This window comes from Balaenoptera acutorostrata, chromosome 2 (genome assembly GCF_949987535.1).
Source record: "Balaenoptera acutorostrata chromosome 2, mBalAcu1.1, whole genome shotgun sequence".
Lineage (NCBI taxonomy): Eukaryota > Metazoa > Chordata > Mammalia > Artiodactyla > Balaenopteridae > Balaenoptera > Balaenoptera acutorostrata.
The window spans coordinates 183,240,240-183,264,278 of NC_080065.1; the positions used below are offsets into that span (position 1 = coordinate 183,240,240).

At 50.8% G+C, this 24,039-nt stretch overlaps 1 protein-coding gene and 1 non-coding gene across 2 annotated transcripts; both read left to right on the plus strand.

The window, feature by feature from the left end:
* Positions 1 to 13,903: 13,903 nt before the first annotated feature.
* Positions 13,904 to 23,615, plus strand: EEF2 (eukaryotic translation elongation factor 2). The gene is made up of 15 exons (XM_007169179.2): positions 13,904 to 14,052; positions 15,064 to 15,278; positions 16,178 to 16,359; positions 16,451 to 16,662; positions 17,169 to 17,347; positions 17,442 to 17,547; positions 18,056 to 18,169; positions 18,414 to 18,552; positions 18,672 to 18,867; positions 19,518 to 19,776; positions 20,219 to 20,326; positions 21,136 to 21,489; positions 21,728 to 21,910; positions 21,993 to 22,125; positions 22,894 to 23,615. The coding sequence occupies exons 1-15, from the start codon at positions 14,050 to 14,052 to the stop codon at positions 23,085 to 23,087; spliced, it is 2,577 nt and encodes an 858-aa protein (XP_007169241.1). The 5' UTR covers positions 13,904 to 14,049; the 3' UTR covers positions 23,088 to 23,615.
* Positions 17,027 to 17,091, plus strand: LOC114236192 (small nucleolar RNA SNORD37). The gene has a single exon (XR_003622189.1). It is a non-coding gene; the product is annotated as a small nucleolar RNA SNORD37 (small nucleolar RNA).
* Positions 23,616 to 24,039: the final 424 nt, after the last annotated feature.

A 24,039-nucleotide genomic window follows, 5' to 3' on the forward strand; every position in this document is an offset into this window, starting at 1 on the left:
GTAGATTGCAGGACTTGGGCTCTAGTTGAGGCGTACTGGCTTAGTTGCCCCGCGGCATGTGGGATCTTAGTTCCCTAACCGGGGATCAAACCCACGTCCCCTGCATTGTAAGCCAGATTCTTTACCCCTGGACCACCAGGGAAGTCCCCCAGAGCCAGAATCTTAATCCAGGCCTGACCCTCTCCAAAGAGCAGAGTCAAGTGGTAAACTGCATCAGATTTTTCCATCAGATATTCAGTAATAATTTCTCCAAATATCAAACACTTACTACATGCCAGACACTGTTTTGAATTAGAGGTGGGAAAACATTTTCTGTGAAGGTCCAGATAATAAATATTTTCAGCTTTGCGGGCTACAGCATCTGTAGCAACGGCTTAACTCAATGGGCATGGCTGTGTGCCAGTAAAACTTCATTTCTAAACACTGAATTTGAGTTTTATATAATTTTTACATGTTATGAGATACTATTCTTTGGTTCAAACACTGAAAAGAGAAAAAGAAACATTTTTAGCTCAAAGGCTGTACAGAAGCAGTTGTCTGGCTAGATTTGGCCCTTCCTTCCTTCCTCCCTCCCTTTCCTCTTTCCTTCCATCCTGCTTTTTAAAAAAAAAAATTTAATTCTGATAAAATACACATAACATAAAATTTATCATTTTAACCATTTTTAAGTGCACAGCTCAGTGGCGTTAAGTACATTCATAGTGTCTTGTGATCATCCCCACCATCCACCTCCAGAACTTTCTCATCTTCCCAAACTGAAACTCTGTCCCCAGGAAACACTGACTCCCCAGCCCCTCCCCCAGTCCCTGGCCCCAACCATCTACTTCCTGTCTCTGTGGATGTGACTCCTCTAGGGACCTCCTGTGAATGGGATCAGACAGAATTTGTCCTTTTGTGTCTGGCTTATTTCACTGAGCATCATGTCCTCAAGGTTCATCCATGTTGTAGCAGGTGTCAGAATCTCCTTCCTTTTTAAGGCTCGGTAATGTTCCACTGTGTGGATGGACAATTTGTTTATCCATTCATCTGTCGATGGACACATGGGTTGTTTCCATCTTTTGGCTATTGTAAACAGTGCTGCTATGAATATGGGTGTACAAATAGATCTTTTTTTTTTAAAGATTCTTTTTTTTAAGGATTTAAAAAAATTAATTTATTTAATTTGTTTTTTGGCTGCGTTGGGTCTTCGTTGCTGTGCGCGGGCTTTCTCTAGTTGTGACGAGCGGGGGCTACTCTTTGTTGTAGCCAAATGAAGCCTGTTGAAGCGCAGGCTTCTCATTGCGGTGGCTTCTCTTGTTGCAGAGCACGGGCTCTAGGTGTGCGGGCTTCAGTAGTTGTGGCTCACGGGCTCTAGAGCGCAGGCTCAGTAGTTGTGGTGCACGGGCTTAGTTGCTCTGCAGCATGTGGGATCTTCCCGGACCAGGGCTTGAACCTGTGTCCCCTGCATTGGCAGGTGGATTTTTAACCACTGGACCACCAGGGAAACCCTACAAATAGCTCTTTGAGACCCACTTTCAACTCTCCTGTGTGTATACCCTGAAGTGGAATTGCTGGATCATATGGTAGTTCTACTTTTAATTTTTTGAGGAACCTCCATACTGTTTACCATTCCCACCAATCGAGCACAAGGGTTCCAGGTTCTCTACATCACTTGCTACTTGTTTTCTTTGTTTTTGTTTCTTTTTGTTTGTTAGTTTTTTTTTTTTTTTTTTTTTTTTTTTAAAACCAGATTGGGACTTAAACCCATGGTCTTTTTTTTTTTTTTTTTTTTTTTTTTTTTTAATTTATTTATTTATTCATTTATTTAATTTTTGGTTGCATTGGGTCTTTGCTGCTGCACGCGGGCTTTCTCTAGTTGCAGTGAGCGGGGGCTACTCTTTGTTGTGGGGCGCAGGCTTCTCATTGCGGTGGCTTCTCTTGTCGCGGAGCACAGGCTCTAGGCGCGCAGGCTTCAGTAGTTGCGGCACACAGGCTTCAGTAGTTGTGGCTCGCGGGCTCTAGAGCTCAGGCTCAGTAGTTGTGGCGCACGGGCTTAGTTGCTCCGCGGCATGTGGGATCTTCCCGGGCCAGGGCTCGAACCCGTGTCCCCTGCATTGGCAGGCGGATTCTTAACCACTGCGCCACCAGGGAAGCCCTGTTTGTTAGTTTTTAATAATAGCCATCCTGATAGGTGTATGGTGGTATCTCATGGGGGTTTGATTTTAACTCCCTAAGGGTTAGTGATTAGGATTCTCAGTTTTTCATGTGCTTATTGCCCATTTGTATATATTCTGTGAAAAAATGTTTATTCAAGTCTTTTACCTACTTTTAAAAATCAGGGTTTGTTTTTGTGTTGCTGAGGTGTAAGAGTTCCTTCTATATTCTGGACATCAATCCCTCATCAGATATATGATTTGCAACTATTTTCTCCTATTCCCTAGGTTGTCTGACTCAATATTATTAAGATGTCAACACTACCCAAATTGATCTACAGATTCGATGCAATTCCTGTTAAAATCCCAACAACGTTTTCAGAGATAGAAATGTCCCTTCTAAAATTCATAGAGGGGACTGCTGGTGGCGCAGTGGTTAAGAATCCACCTCCAATGCAGGGGACTCGGGTTTGGTCCCTGGTCAGGGAACTAGATCCCCACATACATGCCACAACTAAGAGTTCGCGTGCCACAACTAAGGAACCTGTGTGCTGCAACTAAGACTCGGCACAACCAAAAATAAATAAATAAAATTTAAAAAGTTAAAGAAAAAAATTAAAATTCATATGGAATCTCGGGGCTTTTGTGGCGGTCCAGCGGTTAGGACTCCGTGTTTCCACTGCAGGGAGCGCCGGTTCCATCCCTGGTTGGGGAACTAAGATCGTGAATGCCCTGCAGTGCAGCCAAAAAAAAAAAAAAAAAATCATATGGAATCTCAAGGGATCCCACATCGCCATTACCATCCTGAAAAAGAAGGATAAACTTAAGGACTCACATTCCCTGATTTCAAATTTTACCATAAAGCTACCTAAATAAAACAGTGTGATACTGGCATCCACACAGAAGCATAGACCAATGGAGTAGACTTGAGAGCAAATTTTATGTGTATGTTAACCACAGTTTTTTTTAAGTATAAAAAAAGAGGGAATTGTCTGGAGGTCCAGTGGTTAGGACTCTGTGCTTTCACTGCCGAGGGCGCGGGTTCAATCGTTGGTCAGGGAACTAAGATCCCACAAGCCACGCAGCCAAAAAAAAGAAAGAAAGAAAAATAGAAAAAAAATTGTCCTTGGCAGCCTTTTCTTATCAGGGACAAAATGTTAGCTACAAAGCCCCAATCCCCTCTTCCCCAAACCCACTGCTTCCCAAATTGATATTTTTGATTGCTTTACCTGAGGTCTTTCTACCAGGTGATTAGTATTTTATTTTTCAAAAAATGAGGAGAAAGAGAAGCTGAGAATATTTAAAAGAGCCAGTGTGGAAAATGGCTGGGTTGACTGCCTTTCAGAAAAAGGAGGTCAATTAACCTTTGACCCACCAATTCCACTTTCCACGGAAATCACTGTAATCTGCTGATGGTAACAATACCAGCTAATACTTACTGTCAAGCCTCGTGTTTTTTGTTGTTATTGCTGTTGTGTTTTCTTGGCCGCGCTGCAGGGCATGTAGGATCTTAGTTCCCCGACCAGGGTTTGATCCCTTGCATTGGAAGCATGGGTCTTAACCACTGGACTGCCAGAGGAGTCCCAAGCCTTGTTTTAAGCACTTAACATGTGCTACCATTTCATCCTCATGAAATAGGTACCATTGAAACCCCATGAAATGGGTACCATTATTAGGTCCAATTTACAGATGAGAAAACTGAGGTCTTGAGTGGTTACGTGACTTGCCAATGTCACCTAGGAAAACAAGTACATTGAAATTGCCCTTGAATATTCAGACCCAGGGAAGAGCTGAAGTCACAGCTCAAGTCTGAAGGCTGTCTCCTGGCAGAATTCCTGCTTAGTAAGATCAGTCTTTTTGTGCTAGTCAGGCCTTCAACTGATTGGATAAGGCCTACCCACATTAGGGAGGGGAATCTGCTTTACTTAATAGTCCACTGATTTAAAATATAAATGTCATCTGAAAACACCTCACAGAAACAGCCAGAATAATGTTTGACCAAATACTGGGCACCGTGGCTCAACGAAGCGGACACATAAAATTAACCAGCGGGACTTCCCTGGTGGTCCAGTGGTTAAGACTCCATGCTTCCACCACAGGGGGCACAGGTTAAATCCGTGGTTGGGGAACTAAGATTCCACATGCCATGCGACACGGCCAAAAAAAAAAAAATTAAAATTAACCAAATTAAAATTAATTAACCCAGGGTAAGATAGGATTTGTATTTACAAAGATCCCCCTGGCAGCAGTGGAAAATGGCTGGTGGGGAATAATAGCAGAGGCAGGAGGCCAGGGAGGAGGCTGGTGCAGTCACTCAGGCAACTGATGATGGGGTCCTGGACCAGGGTGGGGGCCAGGGGGGATGGGGTGAAATGGACAGAGTCAACAGGTTTGTTTTATTTTATTTATTTAAATAAATAAAATTTATTTATTTAATAAATTTATTTATTTAATTTTGGCTGCGTTGGGTCTTCGTTGCTGCGCGCAGTCTTTCTCTAGTTGTGGCGAGTGAGGGCTACTCTTTGTTGTGGTGTGCAGGCTTCTCATTGCGGTGGCTTCTCTTGTTGCAGAGCATGGGCTCTAGGGCGCACGGGCTTCAGTAGTTGTGGCGCACAGGCTCAGTAGTTGTGGCGCACGGGCTTAGTTGCTCCGCACCATGTGGGATCTTCCTGGACCAGGGCTCGAACCCGTGTCCCCTGCATTGGCAGGCGGATTCTTAACTACTGCGCCACCAGGGAAGTCCACCGGGTTTGTTTTAAATGTACAATTTAATGAGTTTTAATATCACTGGGCTCTAATTGTAAAGCGTTTCTGTCACCCCAAAAAGAAATCCCGTCCCCATTAGCAGTCACTCCTCTGTCCCCTAGGCCCTGACAACCACTGACCCACTTTCTGTCTCTGTGGATTGGCCTGTTCTGGACATTTCATATAAATGGAATCACACACTATGTGGCTTTTTGTGTCTGGCTTCTCTCACTGAGTGCCGTGTATTCAGGGGTCATCCACGTTGTAGCATGTGTCAGTGCTTCACTCCTTTTTATGGCTTAATAATATTCCACTGTGTGAATGGACCACATTTTATTTTTCCATTCCTCAGCCCCCACCATCTTTCTCCTGGACCAGCACAATCCTCAAGGCCATGCCTCCCCCCTGCAGCCCCTCCCCCACCATGGTCTGTCCTCCCCACAGAAGCCACTAGAGAGCGTCGTCCCGTCCCCGAGTACCTGAGTACCTGAGTCAGGTCCTGCCCCTCCTCTGCCCACAGCCCTCCAGCCCTCCTGGGATCCTACTTCCCTCAGGGTAAAAGCCCAGATCTTCCCTGTGAACTATAAGGCCCCGCCCACCCCCCCATCTTCACCTCCTTCCTCTCTCCTCTTCACTCACTCTGCTTCAGTCAACTCCTAGCTGTTCCTTCAATATGCCAAGCATGGTGCTGCCCCAGGGCCTTTGCCCAAGCTGTTTCTCCCACCTGGAATGCCCTTCCCCCAGACACCCACAATTGCCCCCTCCCTGATCTTCTTCAGGGCTCTGCTCGGATATCTCCTTATACATATTAAGTGTTTGCTGCCATCCGCCCCCAGTACGGCGTTCCCTAATGCTATTTCACTTCTCTCCATGGCTCTTCTCACCATCTGACATATCACATATTTATTTACTGTCTTCCCTGCCATCTCTCACTAAACTATAAGCCCCCCAGGACAGGGATGCTTGTTCTGTGTCCCCAGAACCTCACTCAATGTCGGGAAGACAGGAGGTGCTCACTAAGTATGTGTTGGATGAATGAATACTATCTGCACTCGAAAAATTTAGACCACGTTGTAAATAATCAAATATAGGGTTTTTCTCAACCTTGGCACTGTGGACATTGTGGCCAGATCATTGTCTGGGGGGCCGTCCTGGGCACTGTGGGGTGTGGAGCAGCCTCCCTGGCCCCCACCCACTTGATGCCAGGAGCCCCCCCCTCCAGCTGTGATAATTACCAAGGTCCCCAGACATGGCCCAGCGTCCCCTGAGGGCAAAATCACTCCTGGGTGTGACCCTGTGCTGGAGGGTGAGGATTACCCGTTCCATTTTACAAATGAGGCTTACATCAGGCACGGGAGGTATCAGAGTTCTGCTCATTGGGGTTCTTCACTCATATGCTCCCCTATACCCTGGGGGACCACACATCCCAGGGGCCTGGGATAAGCCTGGTTTACAACCATCATTCTGGTGTAAATCAATTAGTGTCCCTTTTGCTTTCAGACCCGTCCTGATTTGCACTTTGGTGAATGCCTACATCCACTCAAGCTGGAATCAGGCACAGTGTATGACTCAGCATTCCCACTCCTATGTATGTACCCAACAGAAATGCTGCCAGGACACGTGCTAGAATGTTCCATAGCCGCATTAGTCATAACCGGCCCAAGCTGGAAACAACCCAAATGCCCACCAACAGTGAAACGGATAAGTAAATTGTGCCAGGGTCTCAGAAGGAGAATGGAGCAGTGAGAACAGGTGAAGTTCAGTCATCCCCAACATGGGTAAACCTTCGTATGAATGTTGAGTGCAAGAAGCTGGATTGAAAAGAGACCATGCTGCTGTGACTTCCCTGGTGGTCCAGTGGTTAAGAATCCATCTTGCAATGCAGGGGACACGGGTTCGATCCCTGGTCAGGGGAGTAAGATCCCACATGCCGCAGAGCAACTAAGCCCGTGCGCAGTAACTACTGAGCCCACACACCACAACTAGAGAGAAGCCCACATGCTGCAGTGAAAGATCCCGCATGCCGCAGCTAAGACCCAACGCAGCCAAAAACTAAATAAAAATAAAAAAATAGGGGCTTCCCTGGTGGCGCAGTCGTTGAGAGTCTGCCTGCCAATGCAGGGGACACGGGTTCGAGCCCTGGTCTGGGAGGATCCCACATGCCGCGGAGCAACTAGGCCCGTGAGCCACAACTACTGAGCCTGCGCGTCTGGAGCCTGTGCTCCGTAACAAGAGAGGCCGTGACAGTGAGAGGCCCGAGCACCGCGATGAAGAGTGGCCCCTGCTCGCCGCAACTAGAGAAAGCCCTCACACAGAAATGAAGACCCAACACAGCCAAAAATAAATAAAAATAAATAAATAAATTTAAAAAAAATAAATAAAAAAATAAGGAATAAGAAAAACAAAAAAAGGCCATGCTGCATGATTCAAGGTGTATGAAATTCAAAAATAGTCCCCCCCCCCCCCAGTTTGTGTTGTTGGAAGACAGAATGCTGGGTATCTTTGGGAGGTAGTGACTGGAAGAGACACAGGCGATTTCTGGGGTTTCTGAGAGCTGGTCATTCTGTATCTTGATTTTCATATTGGCTACTGGCATGTGTTTACTTTGTGAAAGGCATCAGATTTTATACGTTTGATTTATGCCGTTTCTTATTTTGGTTAAACTTCAGTCACAGCTTCAGACTGAGAAAACAAACTTATGGTTACCAAAGGGGAAAGGGGGAGGGGAGGGATAAATTAGGAGTTTGGGATTAACAGTTACACAGTACTATATACGAAAGAGATGAACAGTAAGGACCTATTGTAGAGCACAGGGAACTGTATGCAATATCTTATAATAACCTGTAGTGGAAAAGAATCTGAAAAAGAATACATATATATATATATATATATATATATATACACACATACACACACACATATATATGTGTAACTGAATCACTTTGCTGTACACCTGAAACAAACACATTGTAAATTAACTATACTTCAATTGAAAAAATTCAATCGCAACTTTGCAAATGTAAAGTGTTCTTATTTAGATGATAAATTATAGGGACACCCTTCTCCTAGAGCCGGGCAGGGTGGTGGGGTGGTCTCAAACTAAGGCCCAGGGGCCATATCCCCCTCTACTGCCTGTTTGTATGCCCCAGTGAGCTAAGAATGGTTTTTACATTTTAAAAAAATTATTTATTTATTTTTTATTTATTTTTTGGCTGCGTTGGGTCTTCATTGCTGCGCGCAGGCTTTCTCTAGTTGCAGAGAGCAGGGGTTACTCTTCGTTGCGGTGCGCGGGCTTCTCATTGCAGTGGCTTCTCTTGTTGCGGAGCACAGGCTCTAGGCGCGCAGGCTTCAGTAGTTGTGGCTCGCAGGCTCTAGAGCGCAGGCTCAGTAGTTGTGGCACATGGGCTTAGTTGCTCCGCAGCATGTGGGATCTTCCCGGAGCAGGGATCGAACCCCTGTCCCCTGCATTGGCAGGCGGATTCTCAACCACTGCGCCACCAGGGAAGTCCCGGAGGGGAATCAAAAGAAGAATCATAGTTCATGTCACGTGAAAATTGTATGAAATTCAAATTTTAGAGCCCATAAATAAAGTTTTATTGGAGCACAGCTATGCGCCTTTGAGTATGTGTCATCTGTGGCTGCTTACTGCAGAGTTGTGTAGCTGTGATCGAAACCGTGTGGCTGGAAAAGCCAAAATGTTTTCTACTTGGCCCTTTTAGAAAAAATGAGCCAACATTTGTCTCAGTCATGCCTTGACTGGTCCATCTAAAGCAGCCCGCTCTGCTTTTTTTTTTTTTTTTTTTCTGACGGTGCTGCGCGGCAAGCCGGATCTTAGTTCCCTGATCAGGGATCGAACCCGCACCCCCCTGTAGTGGAAGCACGGAGTCTTAACCACTGGACCATCAGGGAAGTACCCCCTCTGCTCTTTTTACACTCAGAGTCACACTGTTTCTTCACTGTGCCTCCCACCTCAGGGTCTTTGTATCTGCTGCTCCCTCTCCCTGGAATGCCATCTCCACTTTTGGTCATCTTTCAGGTAACAGTTAAGGAATCACCTCCTCCAGGCAGCCCTCTGGGATCCCCCAGCCTAGATCATAGCCCTCCCTGTTCTATCCTCTCCTTTGCTCCTTCTCTCTCTCCTTCCTGGCACAATTTGAAAGCTTCCATTTGTGCAGATATTTGATTGACTATTTCCTTCACCAGAGGGTCAGCTCCTGGAAGGCAGGGATTCTTTTTTTCCTCTGACAGGCTCCCAGGAAAACATTTGCTAGACCAAAGAGTGCCGAGACTGGAGGGATGTGAGGAATTCCAAGCAAAAAGGTTGAGCTGGGCTGCAAAGCTGATGGGTGTGTTTGCAGGCGGGGAAGGGCGGGGCGGGTGGAAAGTCCCTCAGCCTGGAGGTCCCAGGGGCAGATTACAAAGAAATGCAAAACAATTTGCCTAGGGCTCTCAGTGAGTCCCTGTGGACCTGCTGGGAGCCCTCACAGGAGGCGGAGTCCGGAACAGACCCACCTTCACTTACCGTCTAAGAGTCTCAGTTTTAGCCTCTGTAAACTGGATCTGAACAGTGAGAACCTTCTGAAAGGGCCAGCAAATCCGTCTCCTCCGTGAGACCTCTGCACAGTTCAGTGATCTTAGGAACCAACACTGGACCACCCATTCCCACCATGCAGCCCCACCAGACCTCCCTAAACTCAGCTGTTCAACCACCCAGAGAAGCAGTACACCCCTTCCTAAGGCTATTCCAGAACATTCCATGCTACAGAACATCCCTAGGGCATGTAGTGGGACTACCTAACCCTGAGCTGTGTGCAGTTATCCTGGACCCTGAGAGAAAAAGAGAAATCAATAATACTGGTCCTATCTTTCTTTTTTAAATTAATTAATTATTTTTGGCTGCTTTGGGTCCTTGTAGCTGCGCGCGGGCTTTCTCTAGTTGCCGCGAACGTGGTGCGTGGGCTTCTCATTGCAGTGGCTTCTCTTGTTACGGTGCATGGGCTCTAAGCGCGCAGGCTTAGTTGCTCCGTGGCATGTGGGATCTTCCCGGACCAGGGCTCGAACCCGTGTCCCCTGCATTGGCAGGTAGATTCTTAACCACTGCGCCACCAGGGAAGTCCCTGGTCCTATCTTTCTTTAAAATTTGGATGCTTTGCTCATCATGGACTTTTTTTGCATTTATTTGAAGTTTAAAAAGTGATACTGGGCTTCCCTTTAACTTAATTGCTTCTTTCAAACCCTGTCTCTAAATATAGTCACATTCTGAGGTACTGGGGGGTTAAGACTTTAATATATATGTTTGGGGGAGGGGCACAATTTAGACCATAACAGGAGCAAACTCTTCAACGGGGCTTAATGTATGCCAGGCACTGTGCTAGGTACTTTATATTAACTTCTTTAAGTCTCACAAGAGCCCCATAATAGAATAGGTTCTGTTATTATTCAACATTTTACATGAAGAATCCTGAGGCTCAGAGAGATTATGTAGCTTGCCCAAGTTCACACAGGCAGTGAGGGCAGAATCTAAACTCATGATTTCTGGCTTCAGATCAACCAAATCTGCAATCCATCTAGGAAGTAGTAGTGGAGCAGAGTTGCTCCCTGACTAAACCATGTTTTTGTTTTTGTTTTTTTAATTGTGGTAAAATATACATAACATAAAATTGCCCTTTTTAATCATTTTTGAGTGTACAGTTAAGTGTATTAAGTACACTCACATTGTTGTGCAGCCATCCCCACCATCTATCTCCAGGACTTTTCCATTTTTCCAAATGGAAACTCTGTCCCCATTAAACACTGACTCCCCCTCCCCCAGACCCTGGCCTCCACCACTTTACTTTCTGTCCCTTGGATTTGACTCCTTTAGGGACCTTATATAGGTAGAATTATACAATATCTGTCCTTTTCTTTTGGCCACACCATGCAGCTTGTGGAATCTTAGTTCCCTGACCAGGGATGAAACCTGGGCCCTCAGCGGTGAAAGCGCAGAGTCCTAACCACTGGACCGCAAGGGAATTCTCCAATATTTGTGCTTCTGTGTCCAGCTTATTTCACTGAGCATACCATTTTATCCATGTTGTAGCCTGTGTCAGAATTTCCTTCCTTTTTGGAACGAAATTGGGTCATTTGTAGAGACGTGGATGGATCTAGAGACTGTCATACAGAGTGAAGTAAGTCAGAAAGAGAAAAACAAATATCGTATATTAACGCATATATGTGGAACCTAGAAAAATGGTACAGATGAACCGGTTTGCAGGGCAGAAATAGAGACACAGATGTAGAGAACAAACATATGGACACCAAGGGGGGAAAGTGGTGGGGGGGTGGTGGTGGTGGGATGAATTGGGAGATTGGGATTGACATATATACACTAATATGTATAAAATGGATAACTAATAAGAACCTGCTGTATAAAAAAATAAAATTCAAAAAAAAATAATGAAAGTGCCAAAAAAAAGAGAGAAGAATTTCCTTCCTTTTTAAGGCTAATATTCCAGCGTATGAATGGACCACTAAACCATGCCTTTTTAAGTCACTTGGTTCTGCCCTTATTAGCTGTGTGACCTTGGGGAAATCACTTAACTTCTCTGAGCCTCAGTTTGCTCCTGCATAAATAAGCCCACAGAAAGCCCAGGGTGTGGGGAGGATTACGTGAATTAATTGGTTTATTATTATTATATTTTAATATTTAGGCTGCACCGGGTCTTAGTTGCGGCCCATGGGATCTTCATTGCGACATGCAGGATCTTTAGTTGCAGCATGCATGCGGGATCCGGCTCCACGACCAGGGATCGAACCTGGGCCCCCTGCATTGGGAGCACGGAGTCCAACCCACTGGGCCAGCAAGGAAGTCCCGTGAATTAATTGATTTAAAGGGTGGTGATGGGTATCCAATACGCGCTCAACGGCATCAAAAGACAGATGCAAGGGGCGTGCAGTGGCGGCCTCTGGTCAGCAGGAGCCGCTGCCGGGACCTTCGTGTCCGCCCCGCGCCGCAGCAAGCGCACGCGCAGCAGAGCCTTCCTGCAGCGGTTGCTTTTTTTCGTGCTTCTTCCCCGCCCTTTACCCTCGCCTGTATTTATTACTGCACACCCTGAGCCTGCCTGTCTGCTTTTGCTCTGTGCTGAAGCCCTGCTCCTCCCCCAGGCTTCTGGGTCTGGGGATGGCGGTGGGGAGTTGTCCCCTGCCAGCATCTGGCCCCATCCCTGCAGCTGTGGGGTGGAACACCTCTGCATGGAGGGTTACAGAGGGGAGGGAATGTCACATTTCCCCATTCCCCTTAAACTCTCCCCGGCTTCTTTAATTTACATTAAGTTAAAATTTCTCAATAAGCAATCTATTCACTTGGGAGCAAATTCAACCATCTTAACGAGAAAACCTTTGCTTTTCATCTCTGAAATGTTCCAATTTGCAAGGAAGTGCTGTGAAGTGCCTAAGACGGAGCCCAGCACACAGTGAGTGCTGAGTTCACTTAAACATGTTTTAAAAATTAAGATAAATCATTTATTAAGAATGGGAAACTGGATATCCATCTGCTGAAATCGCGCCCCCCGAACGGCGCATGCGCTTGCCTTGTAAAATTAACATAACGTGTCAGGAACACAGGCGCAGGTGTTAAAGATACGGGATTGATCTCGGGCATTGACGTCTGCTGCCTGGCACTCTGCGGCTCCGATCCTCGGTCGTTCGGTAGCTATTTCTGGAGCAGCTCCTTCCTGCCTCAGTTTCCCCCTGGGTTAAACGCGGGATAGTGATGGCAGTCTTCGATTAAACGAAATCAGGGCTGTGATAGCGCTTTACAAAGCAAAACGCGCAAAGCCTTTGCGGAGAGAGGAGTGCATAGGCTTATTTTAGAGTCCAGACCCGAACTTGCTTGGCTTTTTACAGACGCACATCTCCCCTTCTCCCAGCGCAGGGAAAGCACCGCAGTCCCCCTTTTTGACAGAGTGAATTTAGGGGAAGATTTACTGAAAGGGGTTTATTTACGCTAATGAGAATATCATTAATTGATGCAAGAAATACTTATGAGCGCCTACTGTGTACCAGGCTTTGAGCTGGGCTCTTTACCAAGAATAAAAATACTGAATTGAATGCCAATTCGTTCTCTTGAGCCAAAGATCTGAAATACAGCTGCTTCTTAGGGTCATATTAGGACACAAATGCAAAATAGTCTTCCTGCGCCTCCCCCTGGAGAGAAAATGAAGTAGAAAATGCGATTGCGCATGTAGAAAAGCGCTTAGCCCCCGTGCTTGCAACAGGGCAAACCAGTACCTGAAATGTGTTTTATTAATAGTAATGATAGCTAATTAAAAATAGCTGACGTGTATTGAGAACTGTGTCAGGCACGGCGCTAATCCCTGTACATATATTTAGTGAATTTTACTCTCCCCCAGTGAGGTCGTACTGATGACCCCATTGCGCAGATAAGAAAACTGAAGAATAGAAAAATACGAGTATCTACTGTAAGAACACTTAAAGTGGTGGAGCTAATAAGGTGTTTTGTTCACTGCTATATCCACAACACCTATAGCAGTGCCTGGTATAGTAGACGCTCAATCTCTCTTTGTGGAATAAATGAGTGATTAATACCTGCCTTTAAAAAAGCTTTTTTTTTCTTGTAAATAGACAGGTAGTTGCAAAAACGGTACTGAGAGGTCCCTAGTACTCTTACCCCTGTACTGTCATCTTACATAACATCAAACCGAGGAAATTAACCTTGGTACAATCCACAGACCCTATTAATATTGTAATATGCTTTTAATAGGAGTGCTTGGCACTTTGCAGACTGATATAGTTGCTATGATATGGTTAATATTCTCAGCTAAAACGGCTCTTCGCTTTTTGCACCTAAGTGTTGCATCCCGGAGGCGTGCACCCTGCACCGGGCGGACCACGCCCCAGGGAAAATCCAAGTGTGGAACGCAGACCCTCTGTATTAGTAGTGCAGCGGCGCCGACGCATAAGGGTTACCCTGTGGGAGGCCGTCCATGCGCCTGCGCGGGGCGTCGCTTCGCCCCCGCCCCAGAAGCGGGGTCAGATGACCCGCCCAACCGGCGTCGGCCTATAAAAGCTTGAGTGTTGACGTCAGCGTTCTCTTCCGCCGTCGTCGCCGCCATCCTCGGCGCGGCTAGCTACACTCGGATCTGCCTGGGAGAATCCACCGCCATCCGCCACCATGGTGAGCAGCGCTGTTCAGCGGGTGGCCTGAATCGGCGGCGGGACCTCCGTAGGGCCGGCCCTACCAGGCCTGGAGAGCTGTGGCCTCCCTGACTGAGAGGAGACATGGCGGCGGCGGGGCCGGCGGGCCCGGGGCTGGGGAAGCGGCTGCCGCCATGTCTGCGCGCTGCACTGTTCGCCGAGCTCCGCTTCCGGGGGCGCCGCCGCCTCCAGGACCCCGGGCCCGGCTGAAGCTGGGGCGGAGGCGGGGCGGGGGGTATGATGATGTGGCAGACGCTGTAATGGCGGGCGCCGCGGTGCGAGCGGGGAGAGGGGAGCCGCCTTATGTAACCCGTGGGCTTGGAGTTTGAGTTCGATTTTCTGTCGGGAGTCGGGGGCGGCAAGGAAATGGCAAAAGGAGAGAAGAGTAAGACCTTTAGAAGCGTTTTGTCTTCTGACGTTGTGTAATCTTGGTCCTTCCTGTATCTCCTAATTGTGAACACCTGATTCCAGAACCACGAGGTGGAGGCCCCTGCCTGTTAGGGCTGCGCAAACCTCCCACCCGACCGGGGGTGGCATATTTAAGAATCGGGGGCGGGGTGCGTGGCTCTGCGTAATTGACCCCCCCCCCCCCCCCTGCACAGCGAGAGGTGACCTTGGATTTTAAAGAGGCCCTTTGGTTGTGGGAAGGCTGGGGGTATAACCAGTGGCAACACGGTGGGGGGAACTTAAGCTGGACCCCAGATACGCCAATATACTATAAAGGGAAGCTGTTGTCACTCTTTGAGACTTAGTCCCCAGTACTCATTCTGGGTTGTGACAACCAGCGTCTGGCTTTTCAGGGACGGGGTGAATTGCACTTTTAAAGGGGTGTCAACAAAGAAATGGGCATCTGGGTGGGAATTGAGGCAGCGCCAGGACCAGCTCTCTCTGGCCATGGCCTAGCAGTCTGTATTGATCAAGGTCTCAGTGCCAAGCCTCATTCCTGGAGTGCCGGGGCATCCTGATCCCCCCCCACCCCCACCCCGCCCAGGTGAACTTCACAGTAGACCAGATCCGGGCCATCATGGACAAGAAGGCCAACATCCGAAATATGTCCGTCATCGCCCACGTGGACCATGGCAAGTCCACTCTGACGGACTCCCTGGTGTGCAAGGCGGGTATCATCGCCTCCGCCCGGGCTGGGGAGACCCGCTTCACTGACACCCGGAAGGACGAGCAGGAGCGTTGCATCACCATCAAGTCGACGTGAGCAAGCCTTGGTGCCCTCTGGACAGGGAAGGGGGGGAGGTGCTTACTCTTGAGTCCTTGGGTGGTGGGTAGGGAAGGCAGACAGTAGCCAGCCCTTTCCTGACAGGTTTCTGGGGAGATGAGCAGCTTGGGGCTGGGTTTTTGGACTGTGAGGGGCAATGGGGCTTAAGCTAGTGAGATGGGAACCTTTGTCTCCTGTGGGGGAGGCACAGTGATGGGTGGTATTAAGGGGATTTGGAGAGGAGGGTGGCCGAGGCGCTCTTGGCATTGTCTGGAGAAGTCTGGGTGGGTGCTGCTGGCATCCAAGGATACTGCTAAAGGTATTGCCTTGCCTGTGGTGGCCCCCTGTGAGTTTTCTGGCCCCAGATGTTAAGAGGGTGAGAAAACCCCCATCCCCCACAATAAAAGAGGCTGTAACAACAGTTGTCGTCATCTGATAACATCTCCTTGGCCATTGGCTCTCAGACTTGTTTCAGCTGGGGAGGGACGGGTGAAAGGTAGTCTTTGGGGTTTCTGGATCTTGCCTGATTGTGTAGTTGCTCTTTGAAATCAGGTGTGTTGAGCCTGAGAGGAACCAGGTGGACTGCTACCATTGCACCTGTACCAGGGAGGTGGTGGTTCCCGGCAGAGGGTGCCGCAGAGGTAAATGTCCGTGGATAGGATAGCTCTTGCGTGGGAAGTCTGCAGTTCATCTCTAGGGATGAGTAATGCTGGGGGAGGAGACAGGTTGCAGCATCTGTCTGGCTTTTTACTGGATTACAGCCTCACTTCAGAATCAAGAGCATCCACCCCGACTCCCATGGGCAGGAACCTGATGGACCACAGGGCTAGTGGGAGCAGGTTAGGAGCCAGGCTGAGGTGTGCCTCCAGCTGGGTAATCTGTCCCAACCTCTCAGGGCCATTTCCCTCTTCTACGAGCTCTCAGAGAATGACTTGAACTTCATCAAGCAGAGCAAGGATGGCTCTGGCTTCCTCATCAACCTCATTGACTCCCCTGGGCACGTGGACTTCTCCTCAGAGGTGACAGCCGCCCTCCGTGTCACTGATGGTGCCTTGGTGGTGGTGGACTGCGTGTCGGGTAAGCAGCAGGCCTCCCCACGGATGGCGGGGACCCTGGGGCTGTCCCCTCTTTGGCTGACGGAGACGCCTCATCCCATGCTGGTCCACAGGCGTGTGCGTGCAGACAGAGACGGTGCTGCGCCAGGCCATTGCCGAGCGCATCAAGCCTGTGCTGATGATGAACAAGATGGACCGGGCGCTGCTTGAGCTGCAGCTGGAGCCCGAGGAGCTCTACCAGACCTTTCAGCGCATCGTGGAGAATGTCAACGTCATCATCTCCACCTACGGGGAGGGCGAGAGCGGCCCCATGGGCAACATCATGGTAGGATTGCCTGACTGCTGAAGTCGGGGTCCCTTGGCAGATCGCCGTCTCCTGCTGCGTTCCTAGTACCCCCTCCCGCGTTCCTAGTACCCCCTCCCGCTTCTCCCGCCGGGTGGGCATTGTTCCTCATGCAGACTGGAAGGGTTGGGGGCTGCCCTTGGGAAACCACTGTTGTGAAGCCATGGCCTCCTGGGGATTCTTGGGAGGTTGGAAGGTGAGGTTGCCAGGAACCTTGGAATGGCAAGAAGGCTGGACTTCGGTGGAGGCTGTGGGGTAGAGGCTCAGCCTGCTAACAGAGGGGCATGGGGCAGTGCTTGTGGCATCATCGCGCACCCCTCGTGATGGGGGCAGAGCTGGGCACCCTGTACGTGATGACTAAAATTTCTTCACTTTGACCTGACGGCTGTTGAAGAAATCTAGTGTCTGAGGGCCGGGGTGCTTGGGGACTTCGTAGATGTGGCTTGTGTCCAACTGTCCCAACTCACAGCTTTCTCCTGCTCTCTCAGATCGACCCCGTTCTCGGTACTGTTGGCTTCGGGTCTGGTCTCCACGGCTGGGCCTTCACTCTGAAGCAGTTTGCGGAGATGTATGTGGCCAAGTTTGCCGCCAAGGGCGAGGGCCAGCTGGGGCCTGCCGAGCGGGCCAAGAAGGTGGAGGACATGATGAAGAAGCTGTGGGGAGACCGGTGAGTGCTGGAGACACAGCTCAAGTGTCTGTGGGGTCCTTCATACGCGCGTCCCCCCAGATTCTCCTAACTTGGGTTGAGCCTTCTCTGACAGGTACTTTGATCCAGCCAACGGCAAATTCAGCAAGTCAGCCAACAGCCCAGATGGCAAGAAGCTTCCGCGGACATTCTGCCAGCTCATCCTGGACCCCATCTTCAAGGTGAGCTGGCATGTGCTTGATAGGTAGGCGTCCCCAGGGCTGTCCTTGAGCTCCCTGAGAATCTGGTACCCAACCTGCTGCAGCCAGTAGCAAGATGCCGTGGGGCAAGACAGGGCCAGGCTGCAGAGGCAGCTTCTGGGACAGGATGAGGCAGCATGAGGTCAGAACGCCCTCAGGGTTCCACCCTGACAAGGAAGTCACCCCGACCCCTGGGCTTCATCATCAGGGGGACCATCAGCCTCCCTGGTCGGGCAGCAGGTGAGATGAGGTAGGAGGGTCTGGGGTTTGCAAGCCTGTGAGTTTAGTTAGTGTATGCTCAACGTCTGAAAATAGAAACGGGTTTTTTTCTTTTAACAATCTGTCGAGAAGTGTCCCCGTTATTTGCTTAATTGGGTCAGGCCTTTGGCGGTAAGTGAGGATGGCCTTTAAAGCTCCAGAGCAGGAAGCAGCTAGCTTCAGGCTTCCAGTATGTTCCCAAACCCACTTTGTCATGTCTCCTGGGTGTCAGGTGTTTGATGCAATCATGAATTTCAAGAAAGAGGAGACTGCAAAACTAATTGAAAAACTAGACATCAAGTTGGACAGTGAAGATAAGGACAAAGAAGGCAAACCACTTCTGAAGGTGAGTGGAGCGGCCATCCTGTGAGTCCCCATCCCAGCTTGAGTGCCATTTTCTCAGGTAATCAGACAGCTGGCTGTGAGGGTCCCAGGGCTCCACGCTGGGCCCAGGCTTACATTAGAAGTATCACCAGCAGGAGCCCTGTCACCAGCAGGGGTGGGTATGAGACATCAGGTGTTTTACACTGCTCTTCTAGATTCTTTCTCAAGTCATATTTTTTCTTCCTCTCTCAAATCCCCTCCTTCAGGCAGTGATGCGCCGCTGGCTACCTGCCGGGGATGCCCTGCTGCAGATGATTACCATCCACCTGCCCTCTCCTGTGACGGCCCAGAAGTACCGCTGTGAGCTCCTGTACGAGGGGCCCCCAGACGACGAGGCCGCCATGGGTACGTGGGGCGTGCCTGCACCCCGGGGTTAGAACGCTGGGCAGAGCTGCAGAATTCTGGAGAGCTGAGCTGCCAGGGAATCAGTTTCCCCTGTGGGGGGTTCCTTTCTCTCTCCTCAGGCATTAAAAGCTGTGACCCCAAAGGCCCTCTTATGATGTACATTTCCAAAATGGTGCCGACCTCTGACAAAGGTCGGTTCTATGCCTTCGGCCGGGTCTTCTCAGGGCTGGTGTCCACCGGCCTGAAGGTCAGGATCATGGGGCCCAACTACACGCCCGGGAAGAAGGAAGACCTATACCTGAAGCCAATCCAGAGGTGAGGTGCTCCGTGAGGCAGAGGGTGCCCAGCAGCCTCCCTTCCGCCCTTCAAGCCAGTGAAGGGGGAAGGGGGAGGGTTATCTGAATGTAGGAGACTTGGCCAGGGGAGACCCACCAGGAAATAGTGTCTCCTCCTCCCCACTAGGGATTCACAGTGAGACACAGCCCGGAGTGGGAAGCAGTTGGGCAGAAATTATGGGGGCAGCATACATTTTTAAAATACCCAGAGGGCAGGCTCTGACCCCGGAGAAGTCATGTGGCGGGTGGCCACCCAGTCGCTGCTCCAGGTGTGGGTAGTGGGAAGACCGCCTCCATTCCCGCTAGTTCCTCAGGGCCCTGACTGTACTGCGACCCGTGAGTGCCGCCGGTTTCCCTGTGGCACGCATGTCTGGCCTGGGTCAGGGTGCAGAGTCCTGCACAGGGCACGTGTTAATGAGCAGGTGGCTCTGTCCTGGTGTGCAGGAGCCAGAACTGTCACTGAGACCTGGGTCGCAAGATAGATTCAGGGCTTGGCCCAGGGTGGGGTGGCACTGCCCCTCCAGACAGGAAGACAGCCGCAGGCTCCAAGACAAAGGACGCTTGTCTTTGGTCGTTTGGGGATCTGTCACCCCAGTGCCGATGCATTGTGGCCTTTTGTGTCTCCCCCAGGACAATCCTGATGATGGGCCGCTACGTCGAGCCCATTGAGGACGTGCCTTGTGGCAACATCGTGGGCCTGGTGGGCGTGGACCAGTTCCTGGTGAAGACAGGCACCATCACCACCTTCGAGCATGCCCACAACATGCGGGTGATGAAGTTCAGCGTGAGCCCTGTCGTCAGGGTGGCTGTGGAGGCCAAGAACCCGGCCGACCTGCCCAAGCTGGTGGAAGGCCTGAAGCGGCTGGCCAAGTCGGACCCCATGGTGCAGGTGGGTGGGCCCCAGCCGGAGGCGACACCTGTGGCGGTGGTTTGTTGGCTTATGTGGTGTGGCTGAGCCGGAAAGATTCCGCTGGCTTCTCAAACGAGTAGAGGTTCCGTGTTGAGAAAACCAGCTGTGCTGGGTACACCTGCCCTGGCAGAGGTGCTGCCCTTAATTTAAATGGTGGTTTTCCACCCAGGAACCCGATCTCTTTCGCAGGCTGCTTGGGTCTTTACAGGCTGGTTGTGCACAGAGGGTCCTTTTAGAAGGTTAATGTTGAAAACGAGTAAAGAGGACCCTGCTATCTTCCCCCCAAAACCCCATTTTGGGAGTCTGCCTTTTCCAGCTGGAGGGAAGCTTGGAGCCCGCTTTCCACCTGTCCCTAGAATCCCTTGGGTTTCACACAGTTGTCCCGGGGTCTGTGCTCAGGCTGACACGTGGCCCTTTTCAGTGCATCATTGAGGAGTCCGGGGAGCACATTATCGCGGGTGCCGGGGAGCTGCACCTGGAGATCTGCCTCAAGGACCTGGAGGAGGACCATGCCTGCATTCCCATCAAGGTGAGGCCTGGCACTGCTCTGGTGGCCGGAGGCCCACTGTCCCCAGGATGGAGGGGCCGGTGGAGAGCACGGACCTGGGTCCAGGCTGGGCTCTGAGGGGCCCATTGACTGGGGCACTCGGTTCTCCATCCTTCCATCCGTTACTGCCAGGTGATATGTGCTGACACCAGCGGCCTAGATGCGTTGGCAAGGCTGGAGTGTGAGTGGTCTGCTTCTTAACAAATTTTTTAAAAAACTCTTGGGAAGTGCAGACACTGAGGCTTACATAGCCGGCCCCACGCCCAGCTGGTGCGTTCTGGTTTCCATTCTCTCCTTTTTTTCCCCCACAGAACTGAGTGCAGATCTGTGTCTGTTCTCAGACCTGGATTTGGGTTTCCTTACGTGTGGTTCTCCTTGTTAAGCTTCTGTTTTTTCATTTCTCTCTACCTATAGGAATGAAATTTTTTTTTTTCAGGTATGGTGACAGCTTTTCCCCATTGTTTTCTACGTTAGAAAACTAATATACTGGGGTGTGGGGTTAGGCCTAGCACTTGTATCTTTTGAGATTTTTTTCCCAGTTAATACCGCATATGTGGAGTTTCACTAGCCCTCTTGGCAGTGGGCTTCTTCCTACAAGGGAGTAGCTGCACACCTCATGTTTACACAGAAGACGTGCATGGCTCTGTGCCGTCAGATCAAATGGGCTCTGCTTTCTGTGCCACTGCCACTGTTAAGTGGGTCTCGTTATTAGGAAGACCTTCTGTTAAGATGCCTCTCAGGTGTCTGGTTCCTGTGGCAGACCTGACCTGACCTGCGTGCTCCTTTTGCAGAAATCCGACCCAGTCGTCTCGTACCGAGAGACCGTCAGTGAGGAGTCTAACGTGCTCTGCTTGTCCAAGTCCCCCAACAAGCACAACAGGCTGTACATGAAGGCACGGCCCTTCCCCGACGGCCTGGCCGAGGACATCGACAAGGGCGAGGTGTCTTCCCGCCAGGAGCTCAAGCAGCGGGCCCGCTACCTAGCCGAGAAGTACGAGTGGGATGTGGCCGAGGCCCGCAAGATCTGGTGCTTTGGCCCTGATGGCACCGGCCCCAACATCCTCACTGACATCACCAAGGGCGTGCAGTACCTCAACGAGATCAAGGACAGCGTGGTGGCCGGCTTTCAGTGGGCCACCAAGGAGGTGAGGGGCCACTCAGGCACGACTCTGGTGGGTTTGTCACTGGGGGGGTCCTCCTGTCCTTGTTTCCCTGTTGGCAAGGTGGGGCTGTGGTCCTGTCTTCTGGGAAAGGGACCCTAGGGAGGCCAAGATGGTCCCTGTCGGTGAGACCTGGAGGAGCTGGCACAGACAGTTTTGGCTGACCTGTTCTCAGGAGCTGCAGTAGAGGCGGTTTCTTGATGGTGTTCCCCTTCCTCCATAGGGGGCGCTGTGTGAGGAGAACATGCGGGGCGTGCGCTTTGACGTCCATGACGTGACACTGCATGCGGACGCCATTCACCGCGGAGGCGGCCAGATCATCCCCACGGCCCGGCGCTGCCTGTACGCCAGCGTGCTGACCGCCCAGCCCCGGCTCATGGAGCCCATCTACCTTGTGGAGATCCAGGTGGGGAGGCCTGGCCGCGCCAGCAGCTGCTCCCAGTCCCAGCCTGCCCAACAGCTGCTAATAGTCTTTCTTTGCCTGACAGTGTCCGGAGCAAGTGGTTGGTGGTATCTACGGTGTCCTAAACAGGAAGCGGGGCCACGTCTTTGAGGAGACCCAGGTGGCCGGCACCCCCATGTTTGTTGTGAAGGCCTACCTGCCTGTCAATGAGTCCTTTGGTAAGTGCCAGTCTGGTGTGGTCCTCAGATGTCTGCTGCCTTTGGGGTGGAGCCCAGCAGACATTCAGCCCATCTGGTCTAGGACGGGACCCAGTTCTTTCTTTTATCTTTTTTAATATTTATTTGGTCGTGCTGGGTCTCGGTTGTGGTAGGGTTGCTCCTTAGTTGCGGCTCACGGGCTCCTTAGTTGTGGCATGCAAACTCGTAGTTGTGGCATTCATGTGGGCTGTAGTTCCCTGACCAGGGATTGAACCCGGGCCCCCTGCATTGGGAGCGTGGCGTCTTAACCACTGGACCACCAGGGAAGTCCCAGGGGCCCAGTTCTTTCTCGTAGTGCATGGCACAGGGTGGGTCTGATGGGAGCTGTTGCTTTCTGCATCGCAGTTGTGGAGGAGGAGGTGCCCTGTTTCTCACATGGGCCTCTGGACTGTTGAATTAGGGGGAAGGTCCTTGGGCCTGTAAATCTAAGAGCAAAGCCTGCAGAGCAGCTGTGCTGGAGCTCTGGTTCATCCTGAGAAGGAGCAGGTGGAGACCAGAGGCCCAGGAAGGGCCAGCCCTGCCTCACTTATTAATTAGTAGCCTTTGAGGGAGCCTTTGGGTGAGGGATAGGATAATGGGCCTGACATCTGACATGAGCCAGGTAGTCCAGACTCAGTGATCCTCTGGTGTGGGCCTGTGTTCCCACCTTCCCCTCCTGGCCTCCGCCAGGGAGCCGTGAGGCACCACACCTGGGCTGCCCGGTGAGTGCCGTCTCTGTGCCTTCTACAGGCTTCACCGCTGACCTGAGGTCCAACACGGGCGGCCAGGCCTTTCCCCAGTGTGTGTTCGACCACTGGCAGATCCTGCCCGGTGACCCCTTCGACAGCACCAGCCGCCCCAGCCAGGTGGTGGCAGAGACGCGCAAGCGCAAAGGCCTGAAGGAAGGCATCCCGGCCCTGGACAACTTCCTGGACAAGTTGTAGGTGGCCTCCCCGCAGCCTGCTGCCTGGTGGGACTCGGTGCAGCCCCTGCGCCCAGGGACAGGTGACCACAGCAACAGCCCCACATTCTCCACGACACCTTGAGGTTGTCCAGACCCAGTAACGCTCTGCCTGACAAGTTTCTGGGGCCCACTCTGTGCCATCGCTCAACATGAACACTTGATGCCGTTTCTTTCGATATTTATTTCTAGATTTCAGAGGCAACAGAAATGCCCTCACAGCAGGGACTTATCTGGCCGGTGGGGATGGGGGAGGAGATGGGACACCCAAAGCTTTTGTTAAGAGGGAAATTCACATGTCCAAAAAAAGTTAAAAATAAACGCATTAAGAGGTTTATTTGGGTAAATGGCCCGTAGTGGATTCTTCTCCGGAAAGGGGGAAGGAACAAGCGGGTAGATGTTCTCTTTGGACAGAAGCTAGAAGGCAGGAAATCCTGTGCAGTGTCACCATGAGCACCTCCAGCTGTATTAGTGCCATTGGAATAATAAATTTGATATGGTGGTGATCGTGCATGCGTGTCCATGGTCTTTCTCCATCCGCTCAGGCTAGAATGGACTCCCTGTGCTGGTGAGCGAGGCCATTGGTGACGCTCCGATACACAGCGTTCAGTATCACCTCCAAATGTTGTCCAGGGCCGAGGCAGAGGTCCGTGAGACTTCATGTGATCCAGGCGAGTCCAGTTGTCCATCTGTCACGTGGGGCCAGCCGGTGGAACTGTCCTACATCTGTGCTGTCCACAGGGGCAGCCACTGGCCTCGTGTCTGCTGAGCGTTTGAAATGGGGGCAGTGCAGCCCAGGACCGTTACTTTTAGCTGTAAATACATCTCCATAGTCTGATGGCGCTGGTGCTGTCATAGCAGTGCAGGCTGGGAAAATTGCCCCTGTGCTCAGTTTTGTCCAGTCAAAACTTCCTTGTGGTTACTGCAGTTCTGAC

Coding starts and splice junctions, on each gene's coding strand:
- EEF2 (XM_007169179.2), top strand. Junction 20,327..21,135: donor ATGCCTGCATTCCCATCAAG/GTGAGGCCTGGC, acceptor CTCCTTTTGCAG/AAATCCGACCCAGTCGTCTC. Junction 22,126..22,893: donor GCCTGTCAATGAGTCCTTTG/GTAAGTGCCAGT, acceptor TGCCTTCTACAG/GCTTCACCGCTGACCTGAGG.